This window comes from Bombus terrestris, chromosome 5 (assembly GCF_910591885.1).
Source record: "Bombus terrestris chromosome 5, iyBomTerr1.2, whole genome shotgun sequence".
NCBI lineage: Eukaryota > Metazoa > Arthropoda > Insecta > Hymenoptera > Apidae > Bombus > Bombus terrestris.
Genome location: NC_063273.1, coordinates 7,675,436 through 7,689,571, shown reverse-complemented (window position 1 = coordinate 7,689,571; position 14,136 = coordinate 7,675,436). Strand labels below are relative to the sequence as shown.

At 41.5% G+C, this 14,136-nt stretch overlaps 1 protein-coding gene across 6 annotated transcripts in view; it reads right to left on the bottom strand.

The window, feature by feature from the left end:
* Positions 1-1,103: 1,103 nt before the first annotated feature.
* LOC100645828 (dystroglycan 1) overlaps positions 1,104-14,136 on the bottom strand; it is a 106,573-nt gene continuing 93,540 nt past the window's right edge. For 5 of the 6 annotated variants that reach the window (XM_012308555.3, XM_012308557.3, XM_048405894.1 and 2 more), the window contains 13 exons: positions 13,846-14,055; positions 11,677-11,805; positions 9,807-9,932; positions 9,219-9,602; positions 9,037-9,135; positions 8,091-8,531; positions 6,993-7,516; positions 6,680-6,875; positions 6,460-6,621; positions 6,147-6,383; positions 5,885-6,074; positions 5,132-5,812; positions 1,104-5,050 (listed from right to left, as the gene is read on the bottom strand). In XM_012308555.3, the coding sequence (XP_012163945.1) occupies positions 4,827-5,050; positions 5,132-5,812; positions 5,885-6,074; positions 6,147-6,383; positions 6,460-6,621; positions 6,680-6,875; positions 6,993-7,516; positions 8,091-8,531; positions 9,037-9,135; positions 9,219-9,602; positions 9,807-9,932; positions 11,677-11,805; positions 13,846-14,055 (3,603 nt within the window). In that variant the 3' untranslated portion in view covers positions 1,104-4,826. The remainder of the gene's footprint in view (positions 5,051-5,131; positions 5,813-5,884; positions 6,075-6,146; positions 6,384-6,459; positions 6,622-6,679; positions 6,876-6,992; positions 7,517-8,090; positions 8,532-9,036; positions 9,136-9,218; positions 9,603-9,806; positions 9,933-11,676; positions 11,806-13,845; positions 14,056-14,136) is intronic. The other variant, XM_012308559.3, reaches the window with a different exon arrangement.

Here is a 14,136-nt window from a genome sequence, read left to right as displayed (position 1 = left end):
GAAGGTAGAGACGATGTTTGACCATGAGAAGGTAACGCGACATCCGTCATCATCGTGGCGACTTAAATTGCTAAAAAAAAATTTATACGGGCATGCAGCCAATGTCAAAAGCGAGGTCGGCAGTCGATACGCCGTGCCGTAGCAGCTCTTTGTCAGCTTCGATCTAATTAATCCTCGTTAAGTGATCGTCAATTGTTTACGTAAATGAAGTATTCAACTGGCAGATGCAAACTTTTGCTCACGAATCGCGCGCGTGTGTACCTTGTTTCAGCTGCGATTATTGCACATGCGGTCGTTACGGTCGTACAAAGGTATTAACACCTGTCTCCTTGTCATTTGTCTATAAGTATAATTTAACCGAAGACAGACGTAACGTGAAGCACGAGAATCGAAGTGAAAAGAACAGATGAAATCGAGGACGGTCTCACGAAAAGTTTCGTCTATGAGAACATGCGAATACACTTTGTTTTGCGTTCAATACGAAGTTAAAATATATTTGCACGCGTGTCTTCTGCGTAGGTTAAATGGAATACAAACAGAAACGAGCTAAAAGAATAATAAAATAGGAAGTGAGCAGGAGTTGAAGATAGAGTGGCGTGCAATGTTTCTGGCCAGACAAATTTCTTGCTTTGTATTTCAAAACTGATACGCAGACTGCGCACCTTTGTGCAATTTCACCTTTCCGCGTGCATAATCAAGGAAATGGAATCTAAATAGGGACTCGCGTCGCTGAAGCCGTAACAAAAAGTTACACAGTTAGAGTTCTTTAAAATATCGTTTTTAGAATATGAAGCGAACGATCTACCTGGCTGGAAATTTTTGCGCATCGTTGGAGGTCCTTGAAGGATACGAATATGAAAGGGAAATACAGTCACAGTCTAAATAAATGGAGGATAAATAGATCGAGTTAAATAGCAAAGAACTCGACAAAGATCAAAATAGGAAATGACAGCGTGATTTACTTTCCGGAAGTGGAAGTTCAAGGCAGATCCTTGAGCGACTCACCTTGCTACTGGCAAGGTGTACCCACTCCATTACGATATCTTTAATAATCTATCTGATTTCTCTAATGTACACCGAATAGGAACGAACGAGAAGCCTGGTATCCTAAAATGGCTTTATTAACTCTTAACTTTACACGTGTTTAATATGCAGTACTTGTCAGAGATATCTGTATACGCGTGTATCTGTGTGTCTGTGTCTGTATTATTCCACGCTTCTTTTATTAGTCGTCGACCACACCACCCGATAGGATGATCGTTAACGAGACACTATGCCTTTTCGATCGTGCAGATCGAAGGAAGGACGATATTTTATTACCTGGCCCGATTCCTTCCATCCGGGGTTCCGTCGAGGCGCCATAGCGGACAAAAATAATTTGCGAATTCCCAGTCGACGAGTATTACTCTTATGTATATATCATTATGTGTACAAGACTTTCTCCTCCTTCGTCTTTCCCCTCGAAGCGGAACTTTTTCGGTTGTCCTTCTGGACTCCACCGAATTCTACGATTTTTCCTTCGTATTTCTTCCGTAATTCTTTCGTCGTTTCATTCTTGTTTCCCTAGCTTTTGTTCTCTTCTATACAAAATACTTTTGAACCACGCATACTGTCTCTCTCTCTCTCTCTCTCTCTCTTCCTCTCTTCGTTTCGCAGGCCAAAAAAAAAGAAAGTAAGCTCCGTCCAAAAGCTTGTTCTTAAACACGACGATCGGCTGCATGTTCGCCAATTCCGACCTCTTCTTTACAATATTTCCACTTCTGACACCGTATCTTATAAATATCGTACACGTTTATTATACATAATCGTCGTTTCCGTCACAATAACACAATTGCAGCGCATGAGAGTTACGCGTATAGCGATGATATGATTAGAAGCATGATATGAGTTCTGCTCTTGTCTATCGCAGGTCACAGACCGGAGATTCGAAAGTAGTCTTTGAGTAGCGTGTACATATACTGCGATCGGCCACGCACGATCGATATGGCCTCATCCACGATCCGAGCTTCTTTTATTCTTATTATATATATATTTTTTTTTCTCTCGTAAAAAAAGCTTTCTGTGTCTCTCTTTTTTTTTATTTTTTTTATTTTTTTTTTTTTGAGGTAGCTCGAGCGTGGACGCGACGAGACGATCCGTGACGCATCAATTTCCTTGAACAGCGGATACGCTAAAACGTGATACAAAAATAGAAAATACTCCCGAGGTTTTCTAATTCGTGCGATTATCGCGACGAATCGTACATGTTGTTCGTTTCATTGGAACGCAATCGTTTTGCATTGTGGAATAGAATGATCTGCCTGATTTTTATTCTGCGATAAACAAGGCGCGATGAAGAAGGATTGAAAAGAGATAGTCGCCTGTTAATATACTTAAATCTTCTACATTATAAAGACGTGAATTAATATATATTATATCGTAATTTAGCTTGCATACCAAACATCCGTTTTTTTTTTTTTATCATTCTACATACACAAATATCATCATCATCATCATCATCATCATCATCATTCACACTAAGTTTTAATAGGAGTGACCCCAAATTTGTAGATTCGTCAACTACCTGTTTCTGTTGCGAAGAAGTGGATGAACAGAGCCTCCAAATTCGAGGTACGCAAAAGATATCGCTTTTTTTTTTTTACTTTTGTTTTGTTATTTCTCTTCCTGTTTCCTCCTACCCTTGTCCTTCGTTCTTTTCTTTCGATTTCTCGCATTATTTCCTTGCTCTTTGAAAAAATATCAGGAAACTATCGAGGTATTGAAGAAACGGCGGCGCGTACATACCCGTATCCCAAAAAAATTGTGGTTCATTCTCGTTCCTTTTTCCTTTTATTTATTCGTTCACGAAAATCAGTCGAAAGTTTGTTTGTAACAGAGCAGCTGGTTAGATTGTACAAAATCATTCATATAAAAAACGCGTGCGCGCCCTGTTCATAAGGTGTACGGGTGTTTACGCACGTTTGTATATGTTAAAAAGTAGGTCTTATTACTTTATTCTCCTCCGTGTCCTTTTGTTCCTTCTTATTTTTAATTCCATTTTTTCTTCTCTGCTTTAAATAGTTAGTACTTTTTTTTTTGGCTTGGTAACTATGTAAATTCTAAATTAAATTAAGCCATCGACGGGTTTAGAATCGTTAAAACTAGAGCTTCCTTTTTCTTCAAACGATGAAAAAAAAAAAAAAATAGAAACAAAATACCTTAGATAATAGTCACAGAGCTGTTAAAAAAAAAAGAGCGAATTGTTTGTCTGATTGTGCGTGAAACGAATGGGAAGCTTCCTCCTGTACAGTGTAAAGAAAAAAAAGAAATAAAGAAATAAAAAGTGCAAGACAATGTAAACCCTAGACAGTAGGTCTTGGCAGTGTTTTTCGAACGACATCAATCTAACAATAAGTAATGCAGCAGACTGTCTATCGAACGACAAATAGGTAATATACATAGTTTTTATATATATATATATATATATATATATTTATATATATTATCATTAGTTTTTTTTTCTTTTATTCTGCGTGGCCTACAGCGCCAATGGAAGCATTTTGCTGTCACTCTGCAATGGCATATCGCGCAAACAGATACACACGGTTAAGTTATGTTCCATTTTTTTTTTTCTTTAAAAAAATCCTCACTTCTCACTAAGTTAATTGTTTAAGTCTGGCATAACCGATCGTCGGATGGGTCAGTTCAATAAAATCGCAGAATATACAAAATCTTCTTCGTTCCTGTTCCGATATTCCTTCCTCTTGCAAAAACTTATGGACAGTATAAAAAAAGAGGCTTGAATAACTGGCGATAAAACTGTCTCGTCCGACGAAGAATTATCATGTATCTCTTTTTTCCTCATCTGGCAGCGTTACGCGTTGTAGGTACGTTGTAAGATTCGTTAAGTCGATAGTCTTTGATACTTGGAGACCGTTTGCTTCTTTTTTTTTTTCATTTTTTAACAGTAAATTGCGTTAAGTCGTAGAACCATTTATAGTAAGTGTTTTCTTCGTTCACAGCAGGATACCCTTATTGCTTAAAAAATGGCACTGATATTACTGAAATATTTAACGAGTATCGTTGCTGCATATACAAACACCGACTCTCTTTGCTACCCCATATTATCAAGTAAAATACATCTCGCCCTAAACGACTGGCTGGTTCTACAAGATTCGTAAACCTAAAACCTAAAATATCCGCTTACCCGGTCGGAGTAGTAGAATCATTCTCCCTCTTTCTTTCTCTCTTTCTACAGTTTGAATTCGTTACGAAAGGCAACGCGTGATTTGTAATCCCATACACTCCCTAGAAAAATGTATCCCGTGAAATTACAAGACGATCGATGACAAAAAGTGCATCTGTTTTGTTAAAAAATGAAAGTAAAAAGAGGAGAAGAAAAAGGAAAGAAACTCGAGGACGACTTTCCCATCCCTCGTTCCCTCGTCTTTCTCTTCCCTTAAATACGTTATATACCGCGGATAAATAGCGACGAATGAGTATACATGTACATAGATAATATTACAAAGTAAGTAAAAGTGGGCGTGACTTTTGGCGTGAGTTCTCCTGAACAGATCTTTCGTCTTCTCTCGTTTCGTGATACCGATATACATATACATATATATATTGTTCGAATGCCGGGACGAACGAAAGCTTTGTGTTTTCCTTTTCTTTTTTTTTTCGTTTTTTTACTTAAGATTCTTGTATATGTTCAGATTACCGCAGTTGTCCATTTTACCGGCAAGCTGAGGTTTCTTCTGATAGTTGGTTTGGTTTTGCGCGTGTATTGGGGAGTCTCCGAGCATCGCTAACATATATTTGCGCGTGGGCGAGTGAACCGTATTTTGTTAGGGTGGTACGTATGGGGGTGGTTTCCTGTACGTCGGCGTGGGTTTAGGACGATTCTGACGATTGGTATCGCGGTTCGTTGCAAATGGTGGAGGTGGTTGGTACGGTTCCTCGGAATTCTCTTTTGGCAACATCGGCACGTCCGCGCCATCTTCGGCCTTTTGATATTCGGGAGGTGGTAGTGGTGGTTTTTCTTCCTTCAGAATGACGGGAGACTTGTTACCTGCAATAAACGATAAAAATATATAGCTTAACGCAAGAATAGTGGCAAATCTAGATACTTAAATAAATGAAAAATTTATACCTGGATCTGGTTTTTCATCCAACTCGTCCTGGAAAATGACGGGTATACCCTTGCTACGGAAACTCTGTCTCTCGTCGTCCTGTTCGCTGACGCTCATCTTACCACTACGCCTTCGTCTGTACAACACGCAGGCAATGATACCCGCTAGAATGAGCATTATAGCGATTATTATAGCCGGCAGGACGAACGTGATAAGATAATCATCGTGGAATGCCCCGACTGAGGTGGAATCGTCCACTGGTGGAACATGACTGTCAGGCGAATGAACGTCTGTTAATTCGCCAAGGCAGATGCCCATGGGGACCACAGTGATTTGTTTCACAGGGAATTTCGGGCCCATGACGTCCAGAACCTCGTCCGTGACAGATCGACGATCGTTGTCACTCTTTACGAGTACCGAACGCAATCTACTGACTTCTTCGTGGGCACAATACGAGGTAGGCAAGGTTCTGTTGTGCCACGTGATTACCGTGCTACCATTCGATATACTATGTAAAGAGATCGCACTAGTATCTTTATCTTGATACAGATCACGGAGCTTTTCGATGAAATTACGCTTTTGAAGGGCAGAGTGTGCAAACGACTTGTACGGGATGTCCAAGGTCATGGAGAACTCCACCGTATGGTGCATGAAGGGTGCAGAATGCACAACAACCACTAGGCCGTCAGTGGCGCTTGCGCCTATAAGGAATTGACAGAAGTTTTATAAAAATATCCAGTGTCTAAATCTTGGAAGTGGTAAATTTTGCTTACCTTCTTTGTCAATAGCTACTAATTGATATTCCTTACGTCCAACGTCACTACGCATTGGCACTCCATAAAATTCTTGATTCTTGCTGTCAAATTGCAGCCATTCATGTGGCGGAATAGGCTTGCGTTCGATGGTCAGTAGAGATATTTGCATATTTCTTGCGGAACCATCTTCTGTATCGTAGAAGGTATCCTAGAATAATAATTTGTATTAGATTTATATTTAAATAAAACAGTGTGTTTCTTTTGTTACGACATAACGTACCTCTGGTACTTTAAATACAAGCAACTGGCCAACAGTGGCATTAATAAGGTCCACCTGGTTCCTTGGTATCGGTGGGAAGTTTAATTTAGGCTCTTGCGTAGATACTTTTGGTACTCTTGGACGGGATATGTCCTCACACTGTCCAATACCCTGGTAGACCACTCGTTTGACTCTAATTTCAGGGAGGAAAACATCCCTCAATGAAGGACTGGGCTCACCGTTTTTATCAATCAGGACCTAAATCACAAATATTTAATAAGATTCTCTTTAATACGCATCTGAAAAAATAACGAGACATTAAAACCATAATTACATGCATCAGATCGTCGATATATTCTTTAGGGCACTCGCTACTTCTAGGTAAACTATCATTGGTCCAAGTGAAGATTGCTTGGTCGCGATCGATATCAACAGCTCTAACGGTGATATGCCTGGTATCGCTATCTCCATACAATTCGGCTATTCCTCGAATTGCCTATAAACCGACAACAATTGAACGCACTAGTATAGGCTCTATTATAACAGATGAATACCTTTATCTCCCAGTCAACGTCTGTAGGAAACTCAGTGCGCTTATCGATCCTTAAATAAATACTGAATTCATGGTTCACACTGCGACTGAGCTTGTGCTGCTGCACGTGAATGTCGAGTCGATCTGTCACATTTAATCCCTCGCTATCGCTAGCTACCAATTCGTAGGTCCAGGTAGAAATATCTTTCTCCAGTGGCCTGCGCAATAATTATTAATTAAAAAGTAAATTCTTTATATACAGAATATTTCACTGTTAAACACAGTTCATATATAATAAACCACTGTGTAATCATTCCTTGATAACTAATGCTTACAATCCATAAACCTCCTGCGTCCTTTGATTGAATTGTAGCCAGTGGCTGGGTTTCAACGGTGCACCCTGCAGATACAAACTCAGCCTCAGGTTTCTGGTATCTCCGTCCTCCAGATCGCTGAACGTATTAGCGGGTATAACACAGCTCAATGGTTTTCCAGCCGTAATCGGTATCTTCTGCAGTCTCCTATCTTGTTTGGGCGGGAAGTTGCGAACTCCGTACTCTATGGTTTCCGTGGTAACCCTAGGTGGTTCCGTGGCAGCGCTGGTCGGTGCTGGAGTGGTAGTGGTCGTGGTAGTGGTTGTACTAGCAGTGGTTGGAGCCATGGTAGTAGTAGTGGTGGTAGTGGTAGTGGTTGTAGTTGTAGTGATTGGTGTGGTTCTCATCTGTGTCGTTGTTGTTGTGGGTGTTGTAGTGATATTTGTGACCAGTGCGGTAGTTGTGGTTGTGGTGGTGGTGTTCGCAGGTATTGGTAACAGAGTAATGGGCTGTTTCGTCGAAGACATTGACGATTGTTCCGTCGGCTAAAGGCAGAAAAAGGATGCTTTAATATTGGGAAACAAGTAGTCAAATCGTCGAATCTCGATGTATGAAGACATCGTGAATAATAAAAAAAGGGACAACTTAATTATGGTAATTAATGAATGCTGCGAGAAGATCGTGCGAATTATCTTTTCGACCACAATTTCGAGATGCAAATGAAAACAAGAAACCTTGGTTTTGGCCAGTTTCTCATGGACAATGCTCCCTTCCCGTGGAGTTGGCACGCTTGCTTTACTCGTGTGAATTATTACTCGGCGCAGCTTACTCTAAAGTGACACGCCTGTGCACGACGCTGTATTAAATTACACTTCTAAGCTGCGCTTAACTTTCCCGCCAGCATCTATGCAGCTTTGTGACAAACGACAATGAGCGAAGGATATCCACGCTACGATCCTCGTCGCGCATCGTTTATAAGGCAGAAGATGGCTTTAGGTGGGCTATGTGATACACAACGACCTATCATTTGGCATACTAAAGCGACAGACTAACGTGAACGGACTCTACGCGTAGCATGAACTATCGTACAAACGAAAGCTTGAAGCATTGAAGCATTACCTCTTCCGTGGTAACATTAACGGTACCATTGGTGACGTCCGGTTCCGTCCTTTCGACAACAACGGTGGTAGGTGTGGTTCCCATTGTTGTGGTACTAGAGTGAGGAACGATTACCGAAGGAGGGATGGTGGTGAGTTCTGGTATAGTGACAGATGAGACGTTTAGAGATTCGGTCTCCGTGTATCTGGTGTTCTTCGTTGTCTCTTCGGTGCTCTCCGATCTCTCCGGTGTCTCGGTCGATGGGACAATGATGGTCGGCATGATGCTTGCTGTTGTTGTATCTGCTATTGTTGTACTCGTTGTTGTGCTAGTTGTTGTATTGGCCGTTGACGAGGGTGGTTGTTGGGTGGTTGTTGTTGTTGTCGAAGTAGTTGAAGTGGTCGTCGTGGTGGTGGTTGTTGGAGTTGTTGATGGTGGTGATGTAAGTTCAGTGGTTGTTGTCTGCGAAATCGTTAGTAGATGCGATGTACGGCACGAAAAACTTGGTTAGTTACATTACGAAGGGAGCGAAGAAGATGTATACAAAAAAAAGAACTATAAAGAAAGAAAAAATAATATATATATGTGCTCTTCTCTCTCTCTCTCTCTCTCACACACACACACACACACATTCAGGCTTTCGTATCCATTTCAACAGAGTTACTTCGCATTACAGCGCTTCCTATACATCGATCGATACCGCCTAAACGGCATAGAAAATGGCATAAGTCGGCATTGAACACGCAGTACCCACAGCTAGACTAAAATATTTTAAGCGCAACGATTCCCTTAAGCGATTGGCGTGGCGAATGAAGGACAAAGACATAAGAATTTTTAACGAAAGCCAGTTATATAGCGATGTTCTTTTGCTATTTTCTTTCTTAACGTTTCTTCTAATTTAAGAGAAGAATCGGTGACAAATTTCAAATTTATCACACGATTCGATTCGCTTCAATCTGATACTTACGGTCGACGTGGTGTCCGTAGTGGTTCTATTCAATGCACTCTCCACTACATTTGGTTGATTCACGACTGGAATCTCCTCCTCATCGATATCCTCTTCGGTCTAAGACACGCATAAGTTCCGTTAATTTTCCATAAAATTAAAATATTACTCGAATTACTCTTCGTCGTATGAATACAACTTACATTCCAATCGATAGATTCTTCTCCATGGTGATGCCTGTGCGGATGTTCGGGCAGATTTTCTCTAGGAGAATTCGTGTCCGGCATGAAAGTTGGCGATACTTGCGAGTCATCGCCATCCTCACCGTCCTCGCCATCCTCACCGTCTTCGTCATCCTCGCTATCGTATTCGATGTCATAATCATCGTAACTTTCGTAGTCCGCGTTACCGTAATGCCCAGAACCGCTTTCCCTTCTGCTTCTCAGTAACAAGCTCGACTCCGTCTTGACGCGCCATAGCAGGACCGGAAGTTGCATCACTTCCGCCAGGGTACCATCCTTCGCTTGTTCCCGCAGATGTTTCACCAAATCTGTCTGGTGCCTCCATAAATGACCGTCGCAACCGACCTTTTAATAAAATTCCAACGTGGAATGTTAGCTTTAATCGTTGTCAATATCCTTTGACATTCTTTCATTAAAGAATTGTGAAGTGGTATAGTACAGAAAAAAAGAAATAATAGTCTTTGAATGAGATTCGAACGTGGACCGTTGCAAATCGACAAAAGTAAGGAGACTACGGGGGAAGTAAAAATTTCAATCAAAAGATCTCACCTGCCACTGGACCGCCGTGAGGTGTTTCTCTTTCCGGTGTTTCACGTTTCCTGATCCGCTGAGGATCACGGTAGAATCATCGTTGAAACTCTCCTTGGCGTTTTGCGGATGCATCGAAAACGCGCTCTGAAATTCGAATCGAGGATGAACGAAACGTCAGAAATGAATAAAAGAGCCGAATTTTTTGCCGATAGTAGACAGCGCAAATAACGAGGGAGATGTCCGCGCATCCCGATTTCGATTACGTCGAGCACTCTAATCGCACGGAAAATAGATTTTTGTTCGTCGCGACCCGGCTAGGGCAAAAATTCCACGGGATGCAATTAAATCATCCTCAATGGCTGAAGATTGAATTCACGTAATCGATTTGATTATTCCGATGAAATGAATTTCTCCGACGATGCAATTTCCCGTGATTTAAGCGGCGCGACTCGTTTCGAGATCTCCTGCGACGTTTCCGAAATATTTCCACTTCGATATGCAGAAACCTATGATTCTGCAAATATGGTTATTCGATTTCTAGAGTTAAAGTGTATACAGTCGAGTGGGCCGTATTATGTACAAAGAAAAATACAGCGGCCGAGGAAAATATTTGAACAGTTACCGCAGAAAAATTTTATATAAATATTATGATACTTGTTACGATAACAAGATTCATCTACAAAATGGCAACAACCGCGGAGATTGTAAAACGTACGAAAAAACTAAATACGATCTAATCTCTAGCGCGTGCACTATCGCACACTCTTCCGCTCTACCTGTTTTTGCCTCGTGGAAAATACTATCTGCATTCTTCATATTGCACCTAACTGCAGTTTCTCAGCGCGCAGTCATAAAAGCTGCAAATCTCATTCGTTCAAGCGATACCAGGCAATGTAAAATACCGGAGAGAAAAATTGGACGTTGTTGTCTCCAACAGCAGTAAAAATATATTGTAGAGATAATAGCAGGACGGAAGTGAGGAGGGAATAGTCTGACGCGCGCAGAAACACGCGCAACGAACGCAGGTCTACGTATATAAAGAGTAATGTGTTTCTTTGTTTTTCGCGGTGATTAAATTAATTAAGAATTCCCGAGACGCGCGGTGAGAAAAAAATGGCGGCCTGCTCAAAGGCGTCCAATTTATGCTCGGCGGAACCTCTTCGCCGAGGATGCTTTAAAACTTGAATATTTTCTGTATTATGTCGAGCTCGCGATGCATCTTCTATTTCACAACGTTGCACTGGCTGGTGTAACGTCATAAAGTTTCCCTTCTCATAAAGAAGCTTCTCCTGGCAAACTTTATCAAATATTCCTCGCCACGAGCGTTACTTCGCGCATTAGGATAGCTCCGCGATTTCTCATATTTGCCCGATTAAAACTTCTGTCTAATTCCGGCCTGTTAATGAATCAGAAGGATCTATAGATCGCTCTCGTCGATTCGCAAGACGAGCATTAGCCCAATTTACGGAAAGAAAGAAGTTTGGAATTTTTGATAATCCAACGGTTTGCAGCGATAGAAAGGCAACACTTAAATCCTATGTATCCAAAAACGAACGAATCTATCACGCTACGGATCAATTGCGAATTTAAAGCGCGATTCAGCAAGCAGCTTGATTCTGATCGATTCTGAGTTTCTTCCTGTCGGTGCCCTCGAATTACTGAAAAGCGGTGCTCTTCGGTCTTTTTATCGCCAATTGTCTCGATCTTTTCAATCGTTCGAAACGTCAGCAGAGACGCACGTTCGACGAAATGCGTTGGAATTTGTAGAAATCTAGTTGGAAATTTTGGTTCGTCGGTCGCGTGGAAATCGAGTTTCAATTTTTCCTCGACCTTCTTCTTCTCGAGTAAAGCTACGAGGATTGTGCGTATACGCGTAACGCTATCGTACCACGTGCAGTCCCAGAAATCCTGCGAGGTTCTCGATGGTGTTGACTCGCGTGACCGGCGAGAGGTTGTCGAACCTGGCATCCAGCAGTATCGTCAGCAGCGTCTGTTCCTCCCCTTCGTTGCAGTGTGTCTAAAATCAGAGAGACGTCCCATTTCAGTTGGCTGACTGGGGGCAGAAGCGAACGGTGTCAGTGTGCGAAACGCGAGGAATTAAGGCCGACCATCCGAACGATACTCAGCCGCGATGACGCACAATACGCAGGACTATCAATTGGCATCAATCAACAACGTCTACCAGACTAATTTCTCGGCGAGATTTAAACGTGGCGTACCGATGCAATCGCACGCCACCACTGCACGCGAGTAGAACAAATTCCACCCTTCTATCCCGGGTTCTTTCGATTCAGAAAATTTGTCCAGAAGATCGGTTGGATTTTTCTTGCCGTCTTGTAGGAATTTTATTAGATTTCACTATCTTCTTCGTGGAACGCGTTATATGGTAAAACAAAGTAAAATGGTCAAGGGTGAGGTACAATTGATAAGGCTTAATAATTCTTATCAAGTAGCAAAGAATTAATTTAGAGCAGAATGGATTGTGTTTGTGCGAGATAATGTAACGAATGGACTGCGGATTTTCACGCAAATTCGCGTTTTTACGAACACGATAAAAAGGAGAGAGGGAGAGAGAGAGAGAAAATAGAAACCAAGGTAAAGATTTGCGTGTTTCAACTGCTTAGTGTTATAAATAAAATATATAATATAATTTGCCGAGCACGTCGCACAAGGTTGCTGTTTCTCTGGTAAAAATCGAATAATTGGAAACGGCAGGCAAACGATAGCAAATGGAATTTCCCGTTTGCAAGCGGCCAGGGTCGAGAGATCGCGCGCGTACGCGTGCGTCGAGGGGTGAAATCCAGTTTATCCGATTAATTAATCGACGCTAAACGGTTCAAAAATGGCGATGTTTCCGTGGACGTGAGTGATCCAGGTAAGCGGCCACAGTCTCGTAGCGAAGGATAAACGTGATAATTTCGTCGAACGATTTAACGAGCACGGCATTGCGACCAATTAATTATCTAGATACCGAAAATCGGCTGGATCCGATTAAAACGATCGACGCGTCGCGCAAAAGTCAAACCCCGATATGCTTGTTGCTCGATCGGCCGACGAAACCGATTAACGTGCTAATTGATTTACCGCTTCATTAACAGCTTCGGCTGGACGCGCCGAGTTTAGCAACAAACGAGCCTGCTCTGGCCAACCTGAATGATCTGTTCGTTCACTAAAATGGATAATAGGTTTAAAGAAACGTGAGTTTTTTAACACTGGAAATATCAGAGTCTCGCTTACAGACATATTTTTCTTCTACTCGACTAAACTTAAAAACGACTTATTATTATTTTAGACAAGACATTGGAAATTAGGAATTTTTACGGGTTCAAGCGAAGATGACCTGATTAATCGTTCTATGGTGAAACGATTAAGCACCGAAGATTTTTTACAAAATACAATTCTATACAATGAGATTTGAAGATATTAGGTTGTCCGGAAAGTGTCTTTCTTTTGCAAATGTGTTTTTGTTTTGCAACAGTGTACCTTTATGCAAACCAAGTCTGTGAAATGTCGCGGTGTTTATCTCAACAGAACAAAATGGATCGTACGTAATTCGACAAAATAATATAAAAACCTTGTGTATCTATTATTTCCTCATAAAACGAAAGAAATTTTTCGGACAAGCTAATACAAGTGTTCCGAAACAGCAAATTTACTTATTAGGATAATTTCCAATTATAGTTTAATATACTGTTCGATCGATGTCGTTGGATCCTAAAAGTTTCATTTTTTTCCGCAATTTTATTTTCCTTCGCTGACGCGACTACGATTCAAACACGTAATTCTGTTCGGTCGGTTTTCAACGAGATCTTTCGTATTTAAAAAGAGAGGAACAGTTACTGTTCGAAACGAAACGATTTGCACGGTTAGTGGAAAAAGTTAGCAAGTTAGCCAACAGGTTGCGAGATCCTACGATTAATTCTGATAGTGGCAGGCTAGTGGTACCTGTTGTTCGGACAGGAGCTAGTTGAACCGTTGCCAATAGAACGCTTTCATCGTTAACGATAGGACCTGGCAACGGTGCTCGAGAACTTTTGCTCAAATATAAGGAACTCACCTTTCCGTCTCTGTGCTTCAATTCCTCGTGCTTCTCCGGCACCACTTGCACGACGAACAGGTTCTTCGTTTCACTTACATCGTGCTTTGGCACCACTTTCACGCTTAAAACGCGTCTGCCCACGTCCTTCTTGGTCGGGACGCCCATCAGAGTCGACGCCGCGTCGTCCCAATACAACCATCGTAGCAGTTTTCCGTTAGGGTCGAACAACTGTTTTTGCAACATATAAAAATTGCTTAATGTATCTGTTTCTTTCTTAATCGTTTGATATTAAAGCTTCTAAGACCCGTC